Source organism: Macadamia integrifolia, chromosome 11, assembly GCF_013358625.1.
Source record: "Macadamia integrifolia cultivar HAES 741 chromosome 11, SCU_Mint_v3, whole genome shotgun sequence".
In the NCBI taxonomy this organism is placed as follows: Eukaryota; Viridiplantae; Streptophyta; class Magnoliopsida; order Proteales; family Proteaceae; genus Macadamia; species Macadamia integrifolia.
In genome coordinates this window covers 32,193,781-32,220,803 of record NC_056567.1, presented here as the reverse complement: position 1 = coordinate 32,220,803, position 27,023 = coordinate 32,193,781, and the positions used below count along the sequence as shown (strand labels likewise).

Genomic DNA, 27,023 nt, shown 5'->3' with positions numbered 1-27,023 from the left:
TCGAACCGGACCAAAAACAGGTATCATACTGATAAAAACCCAAACCGAATCAGACAAAAATTAAACATCAATCTAACGCAATGAGACCAAAACCAGTTCAACCGAATCCAAACCAGACCAAATCGACCAATTGACTCCATGAGAGCATGAAAAATGACTTTACGTAGACTTAAACGTTTCACCTTTACATTCTATGGAGTCTCGCTTTCAATAGATCTCCACCTAATCCATCGATGATTAGAAGCCACGTGTGTTAAACGCTCGCCCTTCTGACCGTCAGATTGGAATCTCAGTATATATCGGCACACGCTTCCAAGCTTCCAGCTGTGTTCATCTCACGTAAGCACGTCCCTCACATAAAAAATAGCCGTTAACCATTCGGAAATCGGAAGATTGGAAGCTTTACGCAAATCCCCACTAATCCCACTATTAAACTATCGATTTAATCCTATCAAAATTGTAAAAAAAAAAATCCGAAGAGGAAGCCATAAGGATTAACGATTCGTTCTTCTTCCATTTCATCTCTTCATCTGTTACTGTTTTATTTTCAATTATCTGTGATTCTTGATCTTCAATCAGGAACAGTGATACCTGTCATCATCATCATCCTTAGTCCTCCGAAAACGAATTAGAAAAGGAGAAAGCAGTATCTTAGCAGTATTCGATCGAGATTCTCGCTTTACCTGGTGAATGCAGAGACTATAGTGTTAATTTCGGAAGGATTATTCAAAGAGTATGAACCATTTGAACTTCTCTCTAATGAATTTTATTATTTTGATTCTGTTTCATTTGCTTTAAGTTCATTTCTCAATCTGAAAATTAAATGGTTTGCTCATGATTCCATAAAAGTGGTGTTCTTCTTGATGGACAAATTCATGTCACTATCATCTGTTATAATTTCTATTTCAACAAAAACTGGGATGATTTATACTGAGAAACCTACTCTTAGGAGATGATTACAAGTGTGGATAGATGAACAGTAAAGTTCTAATTTGAGGGTTTGGGCTTGTACCTCCAAGACACTGTTTGTTCCTATGGAGATCAGAGGTGCCTCCTCGAGCTAGTTCGTCATTCAACTGAGATGTTTCGGAGTCTGAGGTTATTGTTAATTCCTAGTTTAGAAATTAGTGGCAAGGCTTCAATCACACTAAAGGCAGGGGCTCGGATTCGGGTCTCTTCTTGTGCCAACTATTCCTAGATTGAAGGTTCAGGGTGTTCTAACATTTTGTGTAAGTCACCTAGAATTCCCCATCTTGTATAACATTTTGGGTAAGAATGTTCCACAACTAATCCTAGACCTGAATCCAAGCCCCCACAACTAATGCCCCACAAGCTCACTACAGGGAGGTGCTTCAATCACCTAGACTCATCTTGTGTAAGTCACCAAGAATTCCCTACTCTTCTAAATTACAAAGGTTCAGTGTGGGTTTTTGCCCCCATGAAGGTTAAATTTGTCACCAAGAGTCTATCTCTCAAAGATTCTAGAAGAAGGCTACCAAGCGAATATCCATCCCTCCTCAGAGATCACTAAAGAGACACTGACCTCCAACAAACAAAAGGAAAGAGAGGATCACCTGTGCAATGTTATCAGGGTTTACCCCCAGGCAAGTTCTCCACCAACATGCACTTATCTCACCAAGGCGGATATGTGTCTGATCAGCTATAACGTCAATGCCTGTCAAGTCTGCGAACCCCCTGACTGTCGGAGTCTCAGGAAGTGTCAAGGGTCTCCCCACAAATGATATGCCTATCAAGGCACAGAAGCACAGGGCGTGATGGTGAACAGAGGTGTAAAAATAGTTTTTCTCTGAATTTTGTGGTAAACAAGGGGATAATTAATTGCTATATTTTCTGTTCCTTGTGCTTAGGATTAGTATCTAGAGGATGTAATTTCGTCCCTGGCTTGTTCACGTGATCTTTATGTATCCTTATGCAATGGGGCTGCTGTGAGTTTTCCATGATGCATCCACAACGGTAGGTGCCATCAACACCAGAGCTGTATGAATACAGAAATTGTGGGCCATCTCAGCTTCTTAGTTGTTTGATTAATTGTTTCTTGTCATTTCTTGGACAAGATCCATCATATCGTTGAGATTCTACTCTTGTCCTTTTGAAGCCATGGTTAAAAATCGGTGATATCTCACCCGAAATCACGGATATTTTTTAATTTTTTTGTACCGAAACGAAATGGCATATGAAACACAAAAGTACATAATTTCAGTCATTTCGGCCCCAAAAATGCACTATTTCGTCTAATTTTTGGCCATCTTGGTCATTTCGTTTCTCTGATTTCACTAATTTCGGGCACTTAATCTATTAGCCTACCCTAAAATGGCCAAGCTAAACATATGGAAAAAAGTACACTGTTTCAGCAAGATTTAGGCGAAATTTCAGTGGTTTGAAACCACTGAAACACCGAAACAAAACGAGTTCTTGAACCTTGTTTGAAGCTGGAAAACAGAAAAGGAGAAGAAACCTTATTCAATTTACTATTTATTTAACTCTATAATTGATGCCACTTATGTGTGTTAATACTCCATGTTGAAAGCTTACCAAGGATGCAATGCTTTCTGAATATTTAGAAGTCTCCTTTATTAAATTACACCCTCAAGCTCTACACCATATTCTAAACATCTCGACTTACTTATTATATCCTTTTATTGTAATCTTCATCATGAAGGTCCCTTGTTCTTCTTCACTGCTTTTATGTTAAAATGCTTCAATGTCTTCTGAAATGCCGATCAAACTATAGCTTTCCAGTTCTTCTGTCGTGCTCTTCCCTGTTGGATTTGTTTGGCTTAATCTGATTGATAAACCAAGATATGCTGCTTTTGGGTTTCATATTCAAAATAAGATGGAAGGCTGATTTGATTGGTTTGTACATGCTCTAGTATTCTTTTTGGTCATCATTCACATAGTTTTCTTTATGCATATTATCTAACTGGTTACTATCCTGCTCATTTTCAGGGGAATGCGTGTCTCCTTTCTTTGAAATTTTAGATGGCTACAGTTGGAGATATAGGAGTTGCAGCAGCTATTAATATTATCAGTGCATTTGCTTTCTTCTTGGCATTTGCTATATTAAGAATCCAACCTATCAATGATAGGGTGTACTTTCCGAAATGGTATCTCGTTGGTTCGAGGATCAGTCCTTCAGACTCTGGGGAATTTGTAAGAAAATTTATCAATTTGGACTTGGTATCATACTTGAGGTTTCTAAATTGGATGCCAGCTGCGCTGCAAATGCCAGAACTTGAGCTCATCGACCATGCTGGACTGGATTCTGCTGTTTACCTTAGGATTTACTTGCTTGGGTATGTTCCAATAGATGTCACATTTTCATATTTTCGTCGTTTGGTAGGATCAGCCATAACCAGTCAATCTTTTCTGCATGGATCCTTGCGTTCGTCCTTGCTTGGAACCTCCATGTAGCCAACCCCATTGAGTTGGGATAAGGCTTTGGTTGTTGTTGTTTTAGTTTGTCTACCATTTCTGTCAAACTTAATGTTTGACATGTCTTGCACTTGCTTTGTGATTAGTTGACTATATTAGAGAAATGAATGAGGTGCTAAAAGATGAATTCAAACAAAGAAATGAGGTAACATGAAGGGATAGAAGTAGCTTATTCTACTTAAAGTAATACATATGGTAATTGAACAGGAGCCCATATTTGTAGTAGATATTAGGTATAAGACTTTGTTGTTGTTGTTGTTGTTGTTGTTGTTGTTGTTGAATATATTCTCAAATTATAAAATGGGCTGGGCCGTGATGGCGTGACCTGGTGCAAGCTCAGATTTTGCAGGTTTATTTCGAAGTTGCATTATGTTCTACCTGCGGGTTCAAGTCTTAAGCGCACTGACTCACTGATGAGCAAACCCAAAGACATAATGTAAAAACCCAAGCACTGCCTTATAGCTTGGAAATAAATGTTGCAATAAATTGTGGAACCTATCAGAAAAAAAAAAGGACATAATGTAATGTGGTAAAAGGTTGAAGTAGAAAAAAAAAGGACATACACACACACACACACACACACACACACATATATATATATATAAAGCAAAGGAACAAGAAGTTATTATCAAACATGACAACATGAAGAGCTGAGACACTTTACTTATAATATTCTCTTTTCAATGATCTGTATTACCTTGGGGATATGATTATCTCTTAGAGATACAAAATCTTTTTTTAGGCTATAAAATTAGGGTAAGCTTAAATTAGTTTAAGTTGATATGCTAGACAATTTGAATGACCTTATAGATATAAATAACAAAGTGATCTAGGCTACTGGTTTTGGTGAACAAGAGCTTGAATGCCTGGATAACTGGCTTTGGTGAAGTGGTTGCCTCGATGCAGACTTTTGTTTTTCATCTTTTGATCTTTGTACCTTACCGTTGGCGTGCTTGGTCCAATGGTAAGGTGTGAACGTTGCGACCTGGTCGTCAAGTGGTCAGAACAGCCTCTAGACATTCTCAGGGTAAGGCTGCGTAGAGTACGAGAAGGTTTTATTGAAAACGTTAGGAAATATAGGGAAATCTGCATATATTTAAGGGTTTCAACCCTGCGACATAGAAGGAATAGGCTAAATGTTAATTTAGAAAGATTTTAAAGAGTATCAGCCAACTCGGTCTATGAATCTATTCCAACTATTCCCCCAACCCCACCCCCCAAACGTCACACATGCGGGAGCCTTGTGCACCGAGTATGCCCTTTTTTTTTCTTTTTTTCATTTTTTTTTTTTAAATCTTTGTGCTGCTAGATTTGTGCAAAGCCCTTGCTGAAGTTCTGTTTTGCAAGTTATATTTGTTTCAATTTTTCTTCCAGAAGATAATTGCGTCTTGCAAAAACGATCCCGTTAGTATGATATGCATTGTCGAATATTCGAATGGACATATCCACTTACTCAAGGTATCCAGTTTTAGTAACGCTTAAAATGAGCTTTTCTCAGGGGGTCAAGAATTTATCTACTTGCAAGTAGGATTCACATAATATCTTACCCAAAAAAGAAAAGAAAAGATTTGCATAATATTATCAGTTTGTGCTCTAGGGAGAAGGTCATTTCTTAACCAAACAAAAAATTGGTCATCCATCGGTTCATTGTCTATTACTTTTTCTTGTTCCACATGTAATTAATGAAGTGGCAGATTCTCCAGGACAAGAGGGTTAAAGAGATGCAGCATTCAAATCTTTAATAATGCTACTAAGATATGTTGATATACATTGTTTGTTGCCATTACTTAACATCTCACTTCACAGATCGAGCTTTTAGGATAAAAGTGTCATAAGATGGTATTAGATATACATCATTGTTGCCCTTACTTAACAGCTCAAGCTTTTAGGATAAGCGATTGTAACAAGATCTTGTTGCAATGATAAATTCTTCTCTTAGCTCGTTTTTTTTTTTCTTTTAAATTGGAATAATATGATGCTGATTCTCTTCTCTCCTCACCCCTTCCCTGCAGGCTTAAAATTTTTGTTCCTATTACATTTCTTGCTTTCGCAATCCTGGTTCCAATTAATTGGACCAATGGCACGCTTGCTAATTCAAATGTAGCCTTCAGTGACATAGACAAGCTCTCTATTTCAAATATTCCAATAGGATCAGAAAGGTGTGTTTCCATTTCCTTCTTCCTTTTTTTTTTTTTTTTTTTTTGGAGGGGGGGGTGGTGGGGGCACATTTTAAGCACCATCAGTTCATGTCACATGAGAACTGTAATTATATATTTATATATTACACTTTTGTGTTGATGGCCATCATTTGCATCCCATCTGCATTATTTTCTATACCATGTATATATATATATATTGCAAAATTTAGTACCCACAGAAGTTGAATTTATATTTCAAGTTAAATTTTGTTTTTTCATAATAAATCTACTTAGCTTTCGTATTTTACTGGAGTTTTTCTTCTTGCTGCATCTCATCCTGGTTAATGTAGAACTGTAATTGAATAATCAAAACTGTACCAAAAACGGAATCAAAATACAGAGAATATGCAACCAGATCTAGGAGAATTGACATAACTCAAAATCAGTAGATCAGATGGAGTTGAAATAATAAAGAAAACTGACTCAAAGCCATAGTTGTCACGGTGTCTAGACGACCCTATGCATTGGAGAGGGGCCAAAAGACAAGGCGACCAAAGCGCAAGTCAACCAAGGCACCTGGATGCCTAGGCGACACCCTGACAACTATGTCCAAAACAAGACTGAACTTATAGAAACCTAATCCAGCCCAACTAAAACACTTAATAACAATTAAAATAAAGAAATATAGACACTAACTTAACTAATCCCGTATGCCTAGCGTCTACCCATGTTATAGATTTTCCCAACTTAAAAAATTCAACCTCAAATTTTGTAGTGACGAGGGGGAAACAACCTATGAGTAGCAGTTTTGACCATTCCCTAATAGAACTCTAGTGATGCAAGGGTGTTATGAATAAATTCTCCGATGGTACAAATAGCATCGCTTAGCGCAGCATTCAATCAGGCCCTTGTTTTGCCTAGGCGACCTTCGCCTTTGGGGTGACATACACCAACCATAGTTACCACCCGGATGAGGAACCGCAGCGAAAGCCGGAGTGTACTGGCATCAAATAGAATGGTTCCAGTAGGAGGTGGTGACAACTTCATGCGGAGTGTACTCGAAGTCTTCCTTAATCACGACCTCATCTGGTACTACTACTTTAACCATGTGTTCAGTAACCTCTATTATATAATCCGCCGCTTTGGTAACCTTCTCATTCAAGACTTGAGGCATGAGCTCTATTTCTCAAAGATAGCTTCATGAATGTCAACGATTTCTTGTGGCTTGTTCTCGACCACTACCTCATCTTCCACCATTTCAGCTTTGTCTACTTTGATCTCTTCAAAGTAGACCTCTTCAGTACATGTTGACCTCATCTTTGGAGCTTCAAGCACTATCTTTTCTTTTATCATCACGATTCACTGTGGTCACTTAAGCTTTATCTTCAACTTGAGGCTCATTTCTCTTACTGATGCTTTCTCAATTTCCTTCGACGATGTAAATTTGAATGCAGCATTTACCTTAACAATATTGGTGTCAGATTTCCAACACCTCCAACTTGTGAACTGAACTTTATATATTGGTGTTTTAGTAAGTCTCCAGCTTTAAATGCCTATTGGTGGTTTTTTTTTTTTTTTTTTTTTTTGGTGAATAAAAATTCATTACCAAAGAAGTAGAAACAGGGGTCCCGAGGGGAAATACAAGAATATACAATAAAAAACAAAACTATAACACCACACCCTATTTAGAACGACAGGGGGAGACCCCAAGAGGCAACAATAAACTTATTTAACAGGGGTCCCAAGGGGAAATACAAGAATATACAAACAAAAACAAAACTATAACACTACACCCACTTTAGAGCAAGAGGGGGAGACCCCAAAGGCAGCAATAAACTTAATTCTGGGAGAATCAACACAGCGAGCAGCCACCATGTGAAGCTTGGATTTGGCATCAAATAGAATAGAATCCCATATCTGTTGGAAGGAACGGGAGTTAAAAGACCATCTCCTGAGATTGCAATCCAACTAAATATGATGGGTGGCAGCACCAAAGGCCAACTTGCCCTCGTGGTTCACAAATAGAAGAGTCCCCAACAGTCATGTCCACTCAAATTCATTTGTGCTAAAATGAAGGATTCTTCTTCTTCGAGGCCAGCAACAAGTAAAAACCAATTCCAATTCTTTGAGGATAAAGGGCAGCAGAAGAAGAGGTGTTCAACACATCTTCCTTGGAATTCCAACAAAGGCAGGACGAAGACGAACTGGGATGTGCCTCTGGATAAGGAAGGACTACGAAATAAGGCAGTAAGAGAGGGCTTTCCAAGATGTGAAGTTGTGGCAAGGGATAGAAGACTTGAACTAGACCAACTTGTGCCAAGGAACAACTAATGCACGACCTCTGAGAAGTCCCAAGGGGACTTGGAGCTGAAAATACCTAAAGAGGAAGCATCCCAAGAGACCAAATCTCCCAACCCAAGAGGGATTCTGGAGATAGTGGAGAGAGCGGACCAAATAGAAGCCAGCTGGGGAGAAGAGGCAATAGGGGGGGGGGGGGGCAGGCAGAATCTTCAATCTAGTAAAAACCCATGGCTGATCTGACCAAGAGCAAGGAATGAATGAGTTTGTTTCTAAAGGAAGGAAGACTCCATGGGGGTGCCATCTGTCCATCCAAAGTCTAGTAGAAGAACAGTCATCATTCAAGGAGATGATGGCGCCATAAGCTAGAGGCCTGAGATCAAGAACCATTCTCCATACCCAAGAAGCATCAGAAATGGGAGGAGCCGTCCAGATTGAGTCATTTATGAGACATCTAGAGTAGACCCAATAAGCCAAATACTTTTCTTCTTAGCTGCAAGTTTCCAAATCGGCTTGAGGATGCCCGCCAAATTAACATCTTGATGCGTCTTAATCCCAAACCACCCTCAGCTTTAGGGAGGCAAGCAGAAGCCTAAGAAGTGGGATGGAGAAATCTGGAGCAGTCCGATCCTTTCTAGAGAAGAAGGAGCACATGAGGGCTTCAAGCTTCACAAAACAGCCTGGGGAAGGCCAAAAATGCTAGATCAATAAATATAAGTAGATTGAAGGACATAGCTAATCAGTTCAACTCGTGCTTCGTCTGTTCCAAATTCTAGGTTCATGTCTTATAAACTATGAGCCTTCCTTCATGGAAGCTCCACCAATTTTTTGCATGACCAGCTAATTGCAAGTAAACAAATCTAAGTTTCCACTCCTTTGTCAAGTTGTACCAGCCAAAATATTTCTCTAGAGAATCTAACCAATCAAGGAAGTTCTGGATGAACTGCATTTAAATAATGGTTTTTCCAACCTAACAGTCCAATCTGAATTTCCGAAATGGGATGGCCTCATAGGGGAAACCCATAAATTTTTGGGTGGAGAAAATTATTCTTTTTGCAGTCGATTGGATGGTTTGGTTAATTTCCTGACCATCAGGTTAGCATTTTCGTTCAAAAATTGCAGGCGTTTGGATGATCCAAACCATTTTATTGGTTAGATAATTGTTATTGTTTTTCATAATCACTAGCATTGTGCAAAGCAAAAGAACATTCTAACTAGTTATTGATGATGGTGCCCAATTGATTAGGGTACCATCCAGATAACAGATTTGCTGCTTTAATGAATGATAGATGTCTTTATGATTTAACTATCTCTTGATCCCTTTTAGCACAATAACAATCGAGATCCTTATATTCACCATTTTCTTATATTTCCTTTGCAGAAGAATTTAGTATAATAGATCAAAAATGTTATTATGAATTATTCAACTCTTTGCACAAGTTTCTCTAATCTAACAATTACAGAACTCAAGGCAGTAACACCTTTTAATTTTGATTTGTATATTTATCATGTTAAACTACCTAACCTACTACTGTTCCTTGCATCTATCTGCTTTACTTCCTAAGTGTGTCTTATACAATTCTCCTTTTTCTTCCTCAGGTTTTGGGGCCATTTAGTAATGGCTTATGCCTTTACCTTCTGGACATGCTATATGCTACAAAAGGAGTATGCAAAAGTTGAATCAATGCGATTGCTCTTTCTTGCATCAGAGGATCGCGCTCCAAACCAGTTTACAGTAAGATTAACACAAGTTTCTCATGATTTGTTATGATTTTAAGAATAATTCAACTCTGTAATTCTTTTGTTCCTATTATAGATCCATTAACTGTAAAGTTCTGATTTTTGTTGAGATTTATTTTTGATAGAAACTTCTATTGAAGAGCATTTTATCTGCTTAGGTTTGACCAGAGCACTCAAGTTGTTCAAGGAATGTAGATAATGTGTAAAGACAACTTAAAGCAGTTATTTGTGTCGTATTTATATTCTCTCGTGTCTTGAACTGCAGAAGTTCCATTCAGGGTCAACTGATTTGATGTCTTGGCTTTACAAATGCATCTTTTGATGTGGATTTTGTGTGTGCATTTTGAGTGGAAGAGATGATCCTGTTTTAATATATTGTTTCCCTTTCCCCTTCTTGGGAGTTTCTACTGGTGGCTATTGTTGCAGAAGGTCATTATATTGAGAAGTTCAAGATTTTTACAGCATCCGAAAAAATTGATTTAGAATATGTTCTTGGTGCCAATCCATATTCTCTTTTAGTTGTGTTTCTTTTCTGGAATTTTTTTAGCCTCTAAGATTTTTATTGCCTTAAAATGATAATGCAAATTTCTGGAACGTTGGAACTTTATATGGAAGTGAAAAATTAGGTGGAAGTCTTTTTCTGTTCTGCTTTCTAACTACCCTTTAAAAAAGGTGCTTCATATTCCTAATATATAAAACAAAATTTGATCCTCTGCAGGTCCTTGTAAGAAATGTGCCTCCAGACCCTGATGAATCAGTTAGTGAGTTTGTGGAGCATTTTTTTCTTGTAAACCATCCAGACCATTATCTCACCCATCAGGTTAGTCCTTGCAAAACTCACATAACTTTATTCATATCTTGAAATCCAAGATGGGATGAACAAGAAACAGCTAAATGATTGTGTTTAAAATCTTCATTTTCTTCTTCATTGGAGAGGTTAATATTTGAGTTATTGCAAATTATTTATTTTTTATTGTGTATCTGGCACAAGAAGGTGTAATGGGAGAACTGTTCTTGGAAAATGCGAGCATCTGGCCCAGCTACTTTCAAATGAGGTCTTCCTGTTTTTAGGATGCAAATATATATTTTACACGTCATAAAATATACCTAGCAGAGCATGTGGCCCAGCTTCTCTCTGATGAGATCTACCCAGATTTACTGTTGGAGAGATAATGGAGACATTTATCTTAAGATTCCTGCTGTTTCTTTCATATTGAATCGGTTCTACACAAGGCTCTCTGTTCTTCGAATATCTGGATACAAGGCTTTCCAGCATTTGAATATCTGGATACTTCCAGCACAGTAGCAGGGATCTAAATGAGTCAGGAAAAACCAAATCAATCCAACAGCTTCAGGGAAATTATCTAAAGGGAAAAGGTTCTCTGAGCCGCTGGGTTAGGGTATGCTAGCACCTTTTGTGTCCGTCTCTCAGCTCCTCACATGAAATGACTTCACTACCCTCTAATAAATGATGCCATTTTGCCATAACTCATTGGTGCACCATGCACTCCCTTATACTGCTTGCTCAGAGAACCTCTCCCTTATCTAAATAACTGGTTTGTCCTATCTGGCCTTATTAGACCAATTAAAACCTGGTTGAACCACAAATCGAATACAACCTGGTTAAAACCCAAATTATGGCCACTTTTGTTCATTTTTCAACCCTGCCTCCCCCGCTTTTATTGTTTCTTAGTCCCAACAGTGGAGCAATTAAAAACCCAATATAGGTAGTAGGACCAACTAGCAATTCAGTCCGGTTAGGTTCTGGCTCAAATATGGGAGTGCCTAAGGTCAGCCTGACCAAAATCAATGGAAAATGAACAATTGACATCCTTAGAAGCTGATTATTACCAATGTATCCGGAATTTGAATATCTGGATACTTCCTGTATAGTATCAGGGATTTAAATGAGCCAGGAAAAACCAAATCAATCCAGTATCTTCAGGGAAATTATCTAAAGGGAAAAGGTTCTCTGAGCCGCTGGGGCAGGGTACACTAGCACCTTTTCTGTTTATCTCTCTGCTCCTCACATGAAATGACTTCACTGCCCTCTGATAAATGATGCCATTTTGCTATAAATCATTGGTCCACCATGCACTCCCATATACTGCTTGCTCAGAGAACCCGCTCCCTTATCTAAATAACTGGCTTGTCCTATCTGGCCTTATTAGACCAATTAAAACCTGGTTGAACCGCAAATCGAATACAAACTGGTTAAAACCCAAATTATGGACACTTTTGTTCATTTTTCAACCCCTCCCCGCTTTTATTGTTTCTTAATCCCAAGAGTGAAGCAATGAAAATCCCAATATAGGTAGTAGGACCAACTAGCAATTCAGTCCGGTTAGGTTCTGGCTCAAACATGGGAGTGCCTATGGTCAGCCTGACCAAAATCAATGAAATGAACGATTGACATCCTTAGAAGCTGATTATTACCAATGTATCCGGCATTTGAATATCTGGATACTTCCAGAATAGTAGCAGGGATTTAAATGAGTCAGGAAAAACCAAATCAATCCAGTATCTTTAGGGAAATTATCTAAAGGGAAAAGGTTCTCTGAGCGTCTGGGGTAGGGTACACTGGCACCTTTTCTATCTATCCCTCTGCTCCTCACATGAAATGACTTCACTGCCCTCTGATAAATGATGCCATTTTTCCATAACTCATTGGTGCCCTATGCACTCCCATATACTGCTTGCTCAGAGAAACCCTCTCCCTTATCTAATTAACTGGCTTGTCCTATCTAGTCTTATTAGACCAATTAAAGCCTGGTTGAACCACAAATCGAATACAACCTGGTTAAAACCCAAATTATGGCAAATTTTGTTCATTTTTCAACCCCCTCCACCGCTTTTATTGTTTCTTAGTCCCAACAGTCAAGCAATTAAAAACCCAATATAGGTAGTAGGACCAACTAACAATTCAGTCCGGTTAGGTTCTGCCGTTCTGGCTCAAATATGGGAGTGCCTATGGTCAGCCTGACCAAATCAGTGGAAAATGAACGATTGACATCCTTAGAAGCTGATTATTACCAATGTATGGGAGAATAAGGAACTGTCTCCTAAGCATTACAAGGGATGCACTCATCTGCCAACTGAGAACCCCCTTGACTGAATGCAATTAGTTATTGGGACTTCAAAGTTTGCAAAAGAGCAGTTGTTGAACCAAAGAAGATAACCATTCCTGGTGATCTGCTTTTCAAACAGCACTGATGAGAACCAACTTCCATCTGGGTGTTAAGAAGCTGTATGGTGATTTAGATTTAGAAGCGAAAAATGACAGTGAAGCCTAGCTGAATTATCTTAAACATAGTTTTTACACCTTGTTTCATCCAGGGTTTTAAGTATGGTAAGCATTGTATGGTATTTGCCAATATGTATCAGTATAGGTGGGTATCGATACAATACTTACTGGTAAGATATTTTTCAAAAAAAAAAAAAATTGTATTGATTGATACGGGTTGGTACAGACTGATACAAGTAAGATACAGTTGATATGCCTCCTTTAAACCTGCAAAACAGAAACCGTGAGTGAGATACAAAAATGATAGCAATTGAAGGCCTTGGAAACTTGTTTTTCTCTTCAACACAAGTTGAAGGAAATTATATCATAAAAAGGACCATAATTTTCACCATTCCAACAAGTTTTGGGGATTTACAGTGCTCAAATCATGTATCGAAATAGATTTGGGCAAAAAGGTGATAAAATTCCAGATCTCTCTCTCCCTCTCTCTTCCTCTTCTTCTTCTTCTTCTTTTTTTTTTTTTTTTTTTTGTTCTTATGGATCATTAGATTATGTAAAAATGACTCAAGTCCTTGCATCAAGCTAATATATATTTACATATTGCATAATAAGGTGTTTTATGCTTAAAAACTGTATTTTATATGTATCATAAGCACATCCATGCATTTCTTAACCATTTCCATGTGTATCTTGTGTCTCTCCAATAGGAGAGGATACGTCTCTTAAAATCACTCCTCCGATACGATACTTAATACCGATGCTTAAATCCTTAGTTTAAGCAATTCAAATCTAGTCTCATAATCATAATCAAGAAAAGGAAATAATGATGATTGCATGGGTCTAGTCAGATAAATTTATACTTGAGTTGAAGGGCTTGGTGCATTGTAGTTGCATTATTAATTTCATTGTATCTCCAGCAAATTTCTGGGGCGTCCATTGCCTGTCCATTGCCTGTGAATGCAATTACACTGTGTTAGAATATTTTTGCATCCCGACCTCTCTGGTTCTCTGGCTCTTTCCCTCTCTTCCTTGGTCGATCGTCCTGGAGATTTTGAGAAGAGTTTTAATGAACGTATGACAACTCAAAGCTAAAACCAAAAGCATGTCTCCATCGAACAATGATATTGGATGGAGTAACCTACCAAAATATTGAGTATGCAATTTTATCTCCAAGGCCAAAAAAGATATGGTGGGCTGTGGCAAATGAGTGCTCCCCACACAATTCCAGTTTGAAAAGCTAGTGCATGAGTTACAAGATGCAAAGGTGAGGTGTACCCTAAGAAATTGACCAAGATAGTGAAGTTAATACATAATAATGAACTAATTTTTGAAGAACATAGGAATCATACGAAGAGAGCAAGAACAGTAGTTTCATTTATTTGATTTTAATTTTTTCTGCTAGGATTTTATTTCCGTGGAGAATTTTTTGATGAGTTCCAAAGCTATTTAATTTAGTGACCATTAAGGAGAATCAGTCTTCCCCAGCCTGCGGCAATGGAGTTCCATAATTGATAGGAAACTCAAAAACACATGAATATCAATGCAAGACTGGAAACAAGAATATACGGTCTTCTTGCACTCTGTAAACATGAGTATTCTTACCTTCAGAATTTCCTGGAAGCTACCTTTTTTTGTGTGTATTTGTGCAAGTACAAAACCGAAAGTTAAAAAAAAAATTATAAGTGCAAATATATGTTTAGAGGCTATATATGATTCCCTTTCCTGTTATATAGACACTTTGTTGCTTCTTCTTCTTCTTCTTTATTTGATTTTATTTTATTTTGTGCACTACTTGTTACTGGTTGGGGGGGTGGGGAAGAAGATATTTATGCATTCATTCTCAATTAGAGAACTGCATTCAGGTTGTGTACGATGCAAGAAAACTTTCCAAATTGGTTGAAGAGAAAAAGAACATGCAGAACTGGTTAGATTACTTTGAACTCAAGTATTCTAGAAATAAATCTGCGAAGCCATCCATGAAGGTATTATTATATTTTTATAGTTACTTGGAATGTCTTGTATAGTTAAGACAAATGTATCTGTTGTTTATGATGATACTGTGTTATTTCTCACTTATGAACTTCTATCTTGATTCATTGAACAGACTGGATTTCTTGGTCTTTGGGGAGAAAAAGTGGATGCAATCGATTTTTACACTTCCAAGATTTATCAACTATCAAAAGACGTAAGTATCCCCACTCAATATATTTGAGTCTTAATAGAACCCATTATTTTCTCCTTGGAAATAAACATGAAAACCATAATTTTAGCTATAATTATATGCCATGATACCATCTTCATTTTGTGGGACTGTTACAGAGAGACACCTAATTGTTCTACTTCAGCTCGTTGTGTTTTGCTCACAGTGATTCACCGTCCATATATTGATATGTGGTTGAATTTTTTGTTAATGGTTAATCTCCAAAAGCTTCTATTTCTCTAGCTAATTTAAGTTTTTGTGGCTACTATTGTGTTAACTGAACACTTTAAAATAGGAGCCACATCTGTGTCTGAAACACATTTAGTTAGAGTGCAGTGGTGAAATTGATACAGGCAGGGTAGGAGTATCCCAATCCTATCAGTGGTCAAACAGTTGAACCTATTTAAGCATTATTGTACATATTTAAACCATTAGATTGAAACACGCACACACAACACACACACACAGAGACACAAAAATGCTAGTTTGGCTTGGGACCTAGGTTGCTACTGTACGAGTAACCTATTTGTATCCTTTCTTTTTAAGGTATTCTGCACATAATAACATTCAATAAAAACAATTGAAATATGTTTTAAGAATGAAGAAAAGCCATTAAATAGTACACCAATGTCAAGAGCCTCAAAACCACTGGAAGATTTTTGCCACCGACGGAACCATTCTTCCTACTGAATCACAAATGATGGTCATGTCATGGTATGCCTGAAGAAACGCTCGAAGTCCAACACAGAGGTTTCAGTTGAAATGCAGGCATGAGTTGAAATGCAGGCATGAGTTGAAATCTGGAATGAGAAATTTGACAGTTCGATTGAAATGTCCTAAAATTTGACATTGGTATGTCCAGGAATGTAACGTTTCGCTTTCGATTATTTCTGCAATTCGGTCAGAACTTCGTAATCTTCCTGATGTGCATAGTCTTTCATTTTGAGTCAGCTCAAAACCAAAATATTTCACAAAATTTCAGCCATTTTGACTGAAATTTCAAACACTGCAATAAGGGGAATAAATAACAAACCATAATAATGAAAAACGGTAATAGGTTGTTTGGTCTTAATAAATATACAAAGCACACCAATAAATTGTTTTAGGGTTAATAAAGCCTCTATGTCTGGCCTGGATTAGAAACAAAATTCATGTGGCGGAACAAATAACCTGATATTGTTGGTAAGACTTGCAGATTGATTTATATGATCCTCGTTGCTGTTGTTCTCCTTGAACACTAAATTCCCAATATAAACTTAGTAGTTGAACTTTCTTGTCATAAGCGTGTACTATTCTTCTTGGATAACACTGGCCATGGAAAATCATGTTTAGTCATTTTCCTCCATCAGATTAAGTTGTTCATATCATGCTCTCACCAATATGCTTCTTCAAGTTCAGCTTCCATCAAAAAGCACAGAGAAGGGGATGATCTACCGTAAATTCGTAGAGGTAGTGAAATAGGTTTCCTTTTTTTGCTTTCTTTCTTTCTTTCTTTTTTTTTTTTTTTTTTTTGGGGGGTGTGGGGGTGGTTTTTTGGTTTCATCTCCAATTTATGCAGGAACATAGAACTTTTAGTTGCTAGCTACCTCCTTCCCTTTTTCTTTTACATCTGTATCATCATAACTTGAAATTATCCAAGCTTCCGAATTGAGCAGAAATGTCCCATGAAGATAATCATGCCATATTACCTATCGTCTTGCCAATAAAAACCTTACATGCTTTTTTAACTTTTACAAAATTTTATATAGCAGTTTGGTTTAAAAATTAGTCTCCCAGCGTTATGATTGAGTTGTATTTTAAAATGGACAGTTGAGACATATAGACATTGTGTTTTCTCTTATTCCTGTGCAATTTGGACGGTGTTATTTAAGCTTATCTTAATCCTTTTAGATGGACTGGTCTGTATTCAGATAGAGGCAGAGCAAGAAAAGATTAGAAACGATCCAAATTCAATTATGCCTGCAGCATTTGTTTCCTTCAAAACTCGCTGGGGTGCTGCTGTCTGTGCTCAAACTCAACAATCCAGAAACCCGACTGCATGGTTGACTGAATGGGCTCCAGAACCCCATGATGTTTATTGGAACCATTTGGCCATCCCATTTGTTTCGCTCACAGTTAGAAGGCTGATTATAGCTATTGCATTCTTCTTCCTTACATTCTTTTTTATGATCCCAATACTCTTTGTTCAGTCCCTTGCAAATATTCAAAGCATTGAGCAAGCAGCTCCATTTTTGGCACCCATACTAGAAGACAAGTGAGTTCCACTTATGCTTTTTTTTTAATTTATTGCCTTTGTTTACGGTTTTGCATTACAAAATATGGAATTAAGTGGTGCTTCTGAAATTCAAAATACTATGAACTTTCTTACATATGTTAATTTTGTGCTGTATATATAGCATGATCATATCATAAGGATCTGTTACCAATGTGTAGTGGTATATTTGCTATAGCTATTAGAGATGCTCAACTTCTCACAGATACTAGTATGAATACCTAATCAAACCCACCCCCACCACCAAGAAATAAAAATTGTACATAATAAATACTCAAAAAAATTATTGTATTCGAAAGGAAGGTGGTGAGGGGACAGAAGAAGATACAAGATTGCAGTGTGTGAGCCAACTCCTTACAAACAGAATATATGAAAACACAGGATGTACAAAACCTGGCTATAAAAAGGAAACCTGCTATGCAATGTAAATCAATTAAGATTTGAAGTAGGCCACTAGATTTCTTGCCATTTTTTTTTTAATTGAAGCCAATAAGGCTTTAGAATATCATTTTTTTTTTTTCAGGTCATTAAAGACTGTTTTTTCTTCCCTTCCAAAGGATTAGATAGCCACAGGGCGTAGACACCAATGTCCAAAGAGCCTCTCAGGTTTGGGCCTTTGCTTTTCCAGTTTTGAGAATGACAAGTAAACTTGGATGACAGGCCCAAACCTGACCAATCATCTCCATGATAAGTTCATTTTGTCATCAGGCTGCTTTCAAGTGTTTGGTGAGACATTTAATATGGAACTCAAAAGTTCAATTTCCATTTTCTGTCCCTGTCCAACTTCTCCAATCAGACTTTGATGCATGAAGTTTAGGATCTCAAAATAAAGGCGGCATTTAGGTTAGAGGTCAAATCTCCCAATGATTTAGGTTGTGAGTAAGTCTCCATGTCCAGATAATATCTCCATTCAGCAATTCAAAACATAGATCTTGTAGCATCTGCACTCAGGAATTCTGAACAGCTCAGATGTTTTGAATTTTGCACTCTCCTCCAGTCATCAAAAGTACTTAAGAGTGGTTCCCAATTTGTAGTTCTGTAAATATGTGTTATCTTCAAACTGCTGAATTTCATTTCAGGATTTTAGTTTCTTAGAAGTAAAAAGCTTCAGAAAGCTACAGTCATTGCTCAATACTTTTACTAGTAATCCGTATTCACAGTAACCTATGCTTCATGCAGGAGATTCAGTTTCATCAATTCATTCATCCAAGGTTTTCTACCTGGGATTGCTTTAAAGATTTTCCTCATTCTTCTGCCAACAATATTGATGATGATGTCAAAATTTGAAGGTTTTACATCCCAGTCAGCTTTGGAGAGGAGATCGGCATCTTTATATTATATTTTCATATTTATTAATATATTTCTTGGGAACATAATTACAGGAACGGCATTTCAACAACTAAATACTTTTATCCACGAGTCAGCGAATGAGTATGTTCTATTCACTAATGTAGTACTATTTGGTTTATTAGTTATCTGTGTGATATTTAAAACAAATCATGATATGGTTACTATTAGAATGGGAGGAAAAGTCCACAAATTTAGTCATTTCATTGGGTTTCTGACTGCATGAAAGTATATTATAAATTGGTTTGAAAATCATCACTAGTTTGAGCTGCCTTATTTCTCTATTCTTCTTATCTCATACTGTCATACCTCTTATCATCTTGTAAGAATGATATATGAAGGGCACAAGTTTTGAGAACATTATATGTTCTTCAGCCAACATGGGTTCGTAAAGCATATTCTTATCCACAAACACCAACACAGCAATGATGCTCTTTGCATAGGGAAAATGCCTTGATGAGCGAATGACCAAAATACCTGGGCGGGGGGAACGTGGCACATAAGGTCACCTGATGAGGGAATCCAATTGGTCAGGCAGGAGGTAGGGAAATCAGTTGAAGGGGAAATAAATAACATAAATACTAATGAAATGTCGACAATGACTGGATTAAAACTAGAAGAGATACAATATGCAAATCAATGGCCTGTGTAGCTTCAGGCTAATGAAAGGGCTCAGGCAGTAGATGAAAATTAAGTCAAACACCCAAGGAACACAATTAGAGTTCAGCTTTACTACTTCCCCTCATGGGGGTAACTCATTATGGATCACCCTATTTCTTACAATCTTTCGGAAAATCAAAGGTCTCCAATCCAGAAAAAGACATCTGATTAGTTGTAATTGTGTTTATATAATTTATCTGCTGTCGAAATTGGAAACAACCTTTGATTTTCTCAATGACTGTTACTTCTTGTAACTTGGAGAAATGGCTCTGAACAAAAACTGCTATTCTGTTCTTCCCAAAGATACCACAACACTGCCAAAAAGTGGAGGAACCATTTTGGCAATATCTTTTGAAAATCACCCATTGGAACTATGGTTAGTTTTCCCAATGTCTACACTTTGTGGTTAATCCTCCTCATAATGCCTTACATATCAGAGGTTCTTTGGATTTCCAAGACACTTTTTAGGGAAAATCTACTGTAAGTTTCTCTTGATTAAAAATGTGACTTGCAGCAATAGACAATGATCTCAAGGTTAAATGTACAATTTCTATAATACTATATTTTACCCTTGTGGAAGAAATCTATTCACATCCTGGGTAGATGCTTTTTTTTTTTTTTTTTTAAACTAAATGCACTCTGATTCTTTACCTGAAATCTCTTCTGGATGTGAGTTTCCAACTAGTCCCACCTGTTGGAACTAAACTACAATATGCTGCATATATTTTTAATTTGAAAGAGATAGCTTAGTGTTGGTAAATGAAGTCTTAGATAGCATCTATCCCACCACAAAATTTCCCAGAGTTAGAAAACTGTAACCATTCCCTGCATTTTATAGTTCACCAGATTGAGATGGATAGGTTGTAGACAACTTACACTCTTCCTTTGGGCTCCTACTGTGACTATATTTTTTTTATCATTCTATCCCATGCCTTTTGATCATATTAACCTCACACCATTTATTAGTCCATAAATGGACAGCCTTGTCTATCTTAGGTCTGATATGGTGGTAATGTGATGTACATGCAACCTCATAACTCCCTTCTAGTCCATGTCATTGAGTGGTATACCATCACCACTCTCTCAAGCGTTGCTCTGTCCACTCTTGGCAATCATTACCTGTTTCCCCAAGCTTGTAGTTTCAGGACCAAATATCCAGAGCCTTTTTTCATGAGTGCTTTGGTTTTACGGAGTGTACCCTGGAGCTCTATAGAATGGAGTTCTAGAGGTCACCAATCTCTATGCCCCTATATTGACGATCTTGGGTTTAGGATTCTCTTCCTTGTTTGATGAGTTGGTAGTTTTGATGAATCATGTATTTTGTTCCATCTTCCTTTTTTTTTCTTTTTTCTTTTTTTGCATTGGGGGTTTTATGAGCTGATTCTGTGGCTCACTGGTTGGATTCTCCTAACATGTTGACCCATGTTCAAATATGGGGAAAACCCTGCATTCGCAATATGGACTCAAATTGGACTGGACCCACATGGGAGTTTGTAGGCCATGCATTTTTTGAAAATATGGATGTTCTTACAACTTTTTTTTTTTTGGGATGTCTCTACCTATCTGGTATGGCCATATCGGGCACCTAAAAGGTGTACCATGCAATTCTTTGAAATGCCTTAGGGATAATACATTTAAAAATCAGATAGTCTTAACCATCTGTCCAAGTGCCTCTTTAGGACATTTTGAACTAATATTTCAACAATTTTTCACTGTCCAAAAAATGAATGATAAAGATGTGCTTTTTTGGATCATTTATATATACTGAAAGTTCTGATGTTTACTTTGGTCCCAATATATAGTCTTTGTTTCTTATATAGCCTGTACAACTGATCTTTGAGAATAATTTCTATCATAAAAGGCCTCATTTATCCTGTTCACATAAATTATTATATGTCGTGATAGTGAAATTATTAGAAACCTTATCATATGTAGTTCATATATATATATATATATTGGGGGTAGAAATATGTAGCTCATATCAGATATGGAATTCTTTTATATATATATATATATATATATTAGGATTAATGCTTTTATAATTCAGGTTCTATAGCATCATCTTATATTTATTTATTTATTTATTTGTTAATCGTTTGCTCTGTCTAAATTTTTGGCTATGAAGTATATTGTTCTTTTAGCTTTAGATGCCAAGTATGGATAAAGTTGGTTATTTGGTGCAGAATTTCTACAACAATTGGTGTATCAATTCCAATGAAAGCAACTTTCTTCATTACCTACATTATGGTTGATGGTTGGGCTGGAATTGCTGGAGAAATTCTGAGGTTAAAACCATGGATAATCTTCCAATTGAAGAATCTCTTCTTTGTGAAGACTGAAAAGGATCTAGAAGAGGCAATGGATCCAGGAAGTCTTGGGTTTAATACAGCCGAACCTCAAATACAGTTGTACTTCTTACTTGGCCTTGTATATGCTGTGGTCACACCCATTCTTCTTCCTTTCATATTAGTATTTTTTGGCATGGCATTTATTGTCTTCCGCCATCAGGTAAATAATTCATATTGGTATGAACAGTGTTGTGGATTCTTTATTGTTATATCTAAATTTCAAAGTGTGGCTCTTCCCTTTCTGAGTGTTGGAAAGTTTCACTTTTTTAATGGGGGTCTCCATAAGCAGTTTTTCTCATTACTTTTCATTCTGTTCCCTCAACCATTGCTCTCCCTAGAATCTTTGTTGGCACTGAACAATTTTAATGAAGTTATGATGGTGATGCTATTTCATTGGTGTTACTGATTATCATCTATCTTGTGTGAATGTCTGATGTTTATAAGAAAAAGAGAACTTTTTCTTAAAAATTATTGTTGGACATTGTAAGTCCTTTTCCTGATTGATGTAATTATCTGATACTGTAGATCATTAACGTCTACGATCAAAAATATGAGAGCGCTGGAGCATTCTGGCCTGATGTCCACGGGCGTATTATTGCTGCATTGATTGTCTCACAGCTGCTTCTGATGGGATTGTTGAGTACGAAGCGAGCGGCTCAGTCTACACCCTTTCTCATTGTACTTCCTGTTATAACAATATGGTTCCATATATACTGCAAAGGCCGTTATGAACCTGCATTTACTGCCTACCCGTTACAGGTTTGTTGGAAGTCTATGTGCGAACTCTTTTACTTATTCATTGGATTTCTGCACAAGTACCAATAAAAATAATGCTGCTCGATTTAAAAATATATTGTAACATTTTCTTGTCAATTAAGAATGATATTTATTACATGACAAAATTATGTATTGTAAAGAGAAGATAAGAAAAAAGAGAGTCCTGTGATTGTGGAGCAAGGGAGTCCCCAATTGATGAGATTGGGGCTGCCCACCTTTATTCATTAAATACATCAGCCATTACAAGTCCTACTAGAAATTTGAAAGATCAAAACAGAATAAGAAACTAATATTAACTGCTAACTCTTAATGGAACTCAGCCTAATAGGACTAGGATAGTCCAAATGGGAATAGGAAACCCCAAGCGAGGAGTCTGAGGAGTCTGCGACTTGCACTGGACTCCTCCCCTCACAATATAGTTCCAACATGTATACAGTGGTGGTAGTACACAGCATCTCACTCTCTCCTCCCTATTACAAGTCGTGAGGCACTCCATCCTGTGTGCCCATTGGCTTGGTGTGGGTCTGTGGGAGACGTCAATACACAAGAGCAGCATGTAGATCCCTACCCCGTATTACATATGATAATCCGCAATCTTAGTAATTTTTTTGCCCTGTATTGCTTTCACCATCTTTCATTGTATAGAGGAGGGGGGGACAAGCAATACAACAAAAAACAAACTGGACACTGCCTTCACAGAGGGAGGGAGGCAATGTCCAGAAAGAGAGAAGTGGAAGACCCCAATAAACTACAAATAGACTAATGCAGTGCAACTTGATTTGGAAGAAAGGAAAATTAAACTATAAATTTGATAGATCTTAGTGTTGCTATGAGACTGGTGCTTTCTCTTTCCTGGGACTCTAAACAATATTTACACTCCTCTTACTATGTTGCCTTAATAAATAGCTCAATAAAGAAGTAAACTGTGATTTTGAAAGGAAACTAGGATGAATTGGTCTTATGTTTGAATCATTCTGTTAAACATAGCATGTTTACTTTTTGTTAAATCATACTCTTTCTTGTTTTACTTTTTGTTAAATCATACTCTTTCTTGCAATTTCCTCATTGGTTCCTTGCTTTTGGGTATTAGGAGGCAATGATGAAAGATACAGTGGAACGTGCAACGGAACCAAATTTGGATTTGAAAGAGTACCTCCGAAATGCGTATATTCATCCACTTTTCAAGGGCGAAGATGACAAGATTAATGCAGATACCAGAGATGGGGAAGAGGAGAGTTTGCTGGTCCCCACAAAATGCCAGTCTCGAAGGAACACACCCATACCAAGCAAACGCAGTGATTCATCGTCACGCTTCCTACTTGAGGTTGTTCAAGAGCAGCCTTAACAATTACATTTGTTCTATACTTCACTGTACATTTGTTAAGTTGCAATAGTTGGTGGGGAATGGGGATTGTAAATCATATACACGAGGAGAGGGGATCATTGTTTATATTGTATAGAAAAGAGTGGGCAGGTGCACCTGGTTTTTTTGTTCTAACAGCTTGACCAACCCTGTACACAATTAATTGTCAATCAATGGTTCTCCATTTTACAAAGGATGGCTGCAAGTAGGGGTGTCAATCGGTCGGGCTAGGCTGGTCTCGATCGGCCCTAACCAGGCCTGGCAGTGTGAAATCCTTGCACTGTAAATGTCCGTTTACTTAAACGGGCCTAGATTTGGGGGGCATAGTACGATTTGTAATCGAGCCGGTCGGTGTCAGGCTTTAATTGGGCTACCTTAAACGGGAAAAAAATCGTCTGTAATTCCGATCTCGTACAATTCCGTGCAATACCACCTTCAGGTGGTGACACGTGTATTGATACAAATACAATGGTCCATATCTGATTTAAATGCCTCTGCACTGATTTAATGTTTTATTAGTTGTACCAGATCTGGACCATTGTATTGGTATCAATACACGTGTCACCGCCTGAAGGTAGTATTGCACGGAATTGTACGAGATCGGGATTGCAGAAGATTTCAACCCACCTTAAACGGGTCTTATACTGGCCTTAAACAAGTTATGGACCCATTTAATTCTAAATGGGCTTAAAAACGTGTCTACCTTAAAATCCTTTTTTAAAGGGATTAAACTATTGGCTTTAAAACTACTGGAGAATAACATTCATAATTCCGGAACCAATGGAATCATGTCTTTAAAATATAATCTAAGTTGTAAGAATTACACTGTTTTTAACAATTGAATATCCCATTTAGAATGTGGATATTTTAGTCTTATATATTATTTACTCATATTTTGCAGTGTTCGTGATAAAAATAGGTATTTAGGCATTTTTTAAGGGGGCCCGGCCGGTCAGGCTAAATGAGTCGGTTATAGCAGACTTCTTAAGTGAGTCGGGTCGGTCGGGCGCTCGACGAGCTTGTGGCCTGCACCATGAATGCCCATTTAATAAACGGGCCGGGTTGAAGCCCAACACGTTGATTAAACGGGCCGGTTCATGTTGAGCCTTAAGCAAGTCGGGCTCGATTGGGGCTACCTGTGCGGGCTCAAGATTGACACCCCTAGCTGCAAGGTAGTATTTGTGGTATTTTTATTAGTTTACTTATATAAACTTTTTTGGGTCCTCTTGTATAATACCTCGACTTAAGGATGTGAATTTGAAATCGAAACCATTTACTAAAATCGAACTATACTATTTACACCGACATCGTGAAACTATTTATTAAATGGTTTGGTTTTGGTTTTAAAATTGAAATGTGATTTGGTTTTAGTTTAAAAGTTTAAACCGTTGATAAACCATTTAAATAAACCGTTCAACCGATTAACATATACGTAGTAAGTTTTAAGTCATTCAATATTAAGTTTACATACATTTCAATAAAAAAAAAAATTTACATCAAATAACTATTAAGAAAAGCATAAAACAAAAGACAACTCAATTCAATGCTACAATTTACATCCATTTCACTACAATTTTTGAAAGGTAAATAAGTTGTTTGGATAAAAAAAAAAAATAGGAAACATAAGAAAACCATTTAAGCCAAAACCATTTATAAATGGTTTCGGTTTTAATCTATGAAATTGTTTACTAAACTGTTCGGTTTTTGTTTCACCTAAAATTTTTGCATCGAACCGAATCAAACTATATACACCGTAATCAAACCGATTAACACCCTTATAGCTCAACTAAAGCTGGGAAGTATTTTACCCAAAAAACTTGAATTGTAAGTTCATAATTTGGATAATTATGAACCAAAAATTAGTGGGTCGGGGAAGTAGGTGCTTGAGAAACGGTACAAACATTTCCTCATAACCCAAGGGGAAAGCGCAATTGGTGAGCAACGAACTTGGTACAAGCCGTAAACTCGAACGTCCCAAGTTTGACTCTCACTAGGTACACCTTAGGCCACTCACACGGAGGTGTTTAGTGCTCTTCACTTATTTTAATGAAAGTTGAATGGTTCTCATTCAACACCGGTATAACCCGGTCCATACAATTGTAGAGTTAGTATGAGCTTGTGGGGCTAGTTAAGCCGAAGGCCTAGATACCTATAGTTAACAGTAAAAAAAAAAAAAACACTACCTCATGTGTCACATTCCTTTTCCTAATTTATTAATGAGCAAGTTTGGTATCAACATTAGTATGACGTCATATAAAGTTGTTTAGAGGACAAAGATTCATGTGGCAGACTGCGTTTAAATGGGATCGCCTGGGGTTTTTTTTTTTTTTTTTTTTTTCTTGATCACCCTTATCTCTCTTTTATCACTAATTTTTTTGACTGATCCATGTAGGGACCTCATTTAGTTTGAAAAAAGGTTTAGTTATTATTATCTTTTTCTTTTAATGAATGAGTTATTATTATCTTGTATCATGTCCGAGAGATACTCTTGTGTCAATGCTCTTCTTGGGATGCAAGCCCCTGTGTCCATAGACTCCAGACATACGGGTCACTCTACATCAGAAAACCTTTTTTCTTTATTAATTTCTTTATGGGAGTCATCAAATGTAGCAGTGCTAGCATAGGCCAATGGCAGTAGTAGGATAATCATTTCGTCTTCTCATATATCTTGACCCAGGGACCACCGGTTGTTTTACCCTCTATTTTGGGGTCCATTTCATTTTAAACAAAGGTCGGGGAAGGAAAAAACGGAAAAATTGACATTTTGTCTCTCTTAAATGTTTCGCTTTTCCTTTTAGTTGACTTTGGACTTTAGAGTCTCGCTTTCAATGGATCCTCCACCTAATCCATCAAAAGATACGTGTCTATTTGTCTAGCCCTTTCAACCTTCAGATTGGAATCTCAGTGTTTATAATACCTGAACGTGGCGTCCCCTATTTGTGTTCGTTTGACGTAAGCGCTCCCCCTTAAAAAAACTCAAAAAATATAGCCGTTACGCATTCAGAATGCCACACCCACGTTCACCGCCTTCACATGGAGTAATTGCCGACAACGGAAGCTTTTAGCCAATCAATCCCCCACTAATCCCACTATTAAACAATCTATTTAATATTATAATCTTTTCAATTAACACTAATAAAGCCAAACAGAAACCCTGTTAAGTGATAACGTAAACCAATGCCG

General features: G+C 37.3%; 1 protein-coding gene across 3 annotated transcripts; it reads left to right on the top strand.

Annotated features, from left to right (window-relative positions):
- The first annotated feature begins 408 nt into the window (after positions 1 to 408).
- Positions 409 to 24,033, top strand: LOC122093495 (calcium permeable stress-gated cation channel 1-like). 3 transcript variants are annotated; one of them, XM_042663841.1, is made up of 13 exons: positions 409 to 733; positions 2,968 to 3,314; positions 5,466 to 5,612; positions 9,489 to 9,624; positions 10,348 to 10,449; positions 14,736 to 14,855; positions 14,978 to 15,058; positions 16,984 to 17,327; positions 18,525 to 18,634; positions 18,728 to 18,776; positions 21,536 to 21,860; positions 22,226 to 22,459; positions 23,568 to 24,033. In XM_042663841.1, the coding sequence occupies exons 2-13, from the start codon at positions 3,001 to 3,003 to the stop codon at positions 23,820 to 23,822; spliced, it is 2,217 nt and encodes a 738-aa protein (XP_042519775.1). In that variant the 5' UTR covers positions 409 to 733; positions 2,968 to 3,000; the 3' UTR covers positions 23,823 to 24,033. The 3 variants fall into 3 exon arrangements, with proteins under 3 accessions (XP_042519775.1, XP_042519773.1, XP_042519774.1); XM_042663839.1 differs by having other exon boundaries at positions 410 to 733; positions 18,525 to 18,776; XM_042663840.1 differs by lacking the exon at positions 409 to 733 and adding an exon at positions 1,285 to 1,788 and having other exon boundaries at positions 18,525 to 18,776.
- The last annotated feature ends 2,990 nt before the right edge of the window (positions 24,034 to 27,023 follow it).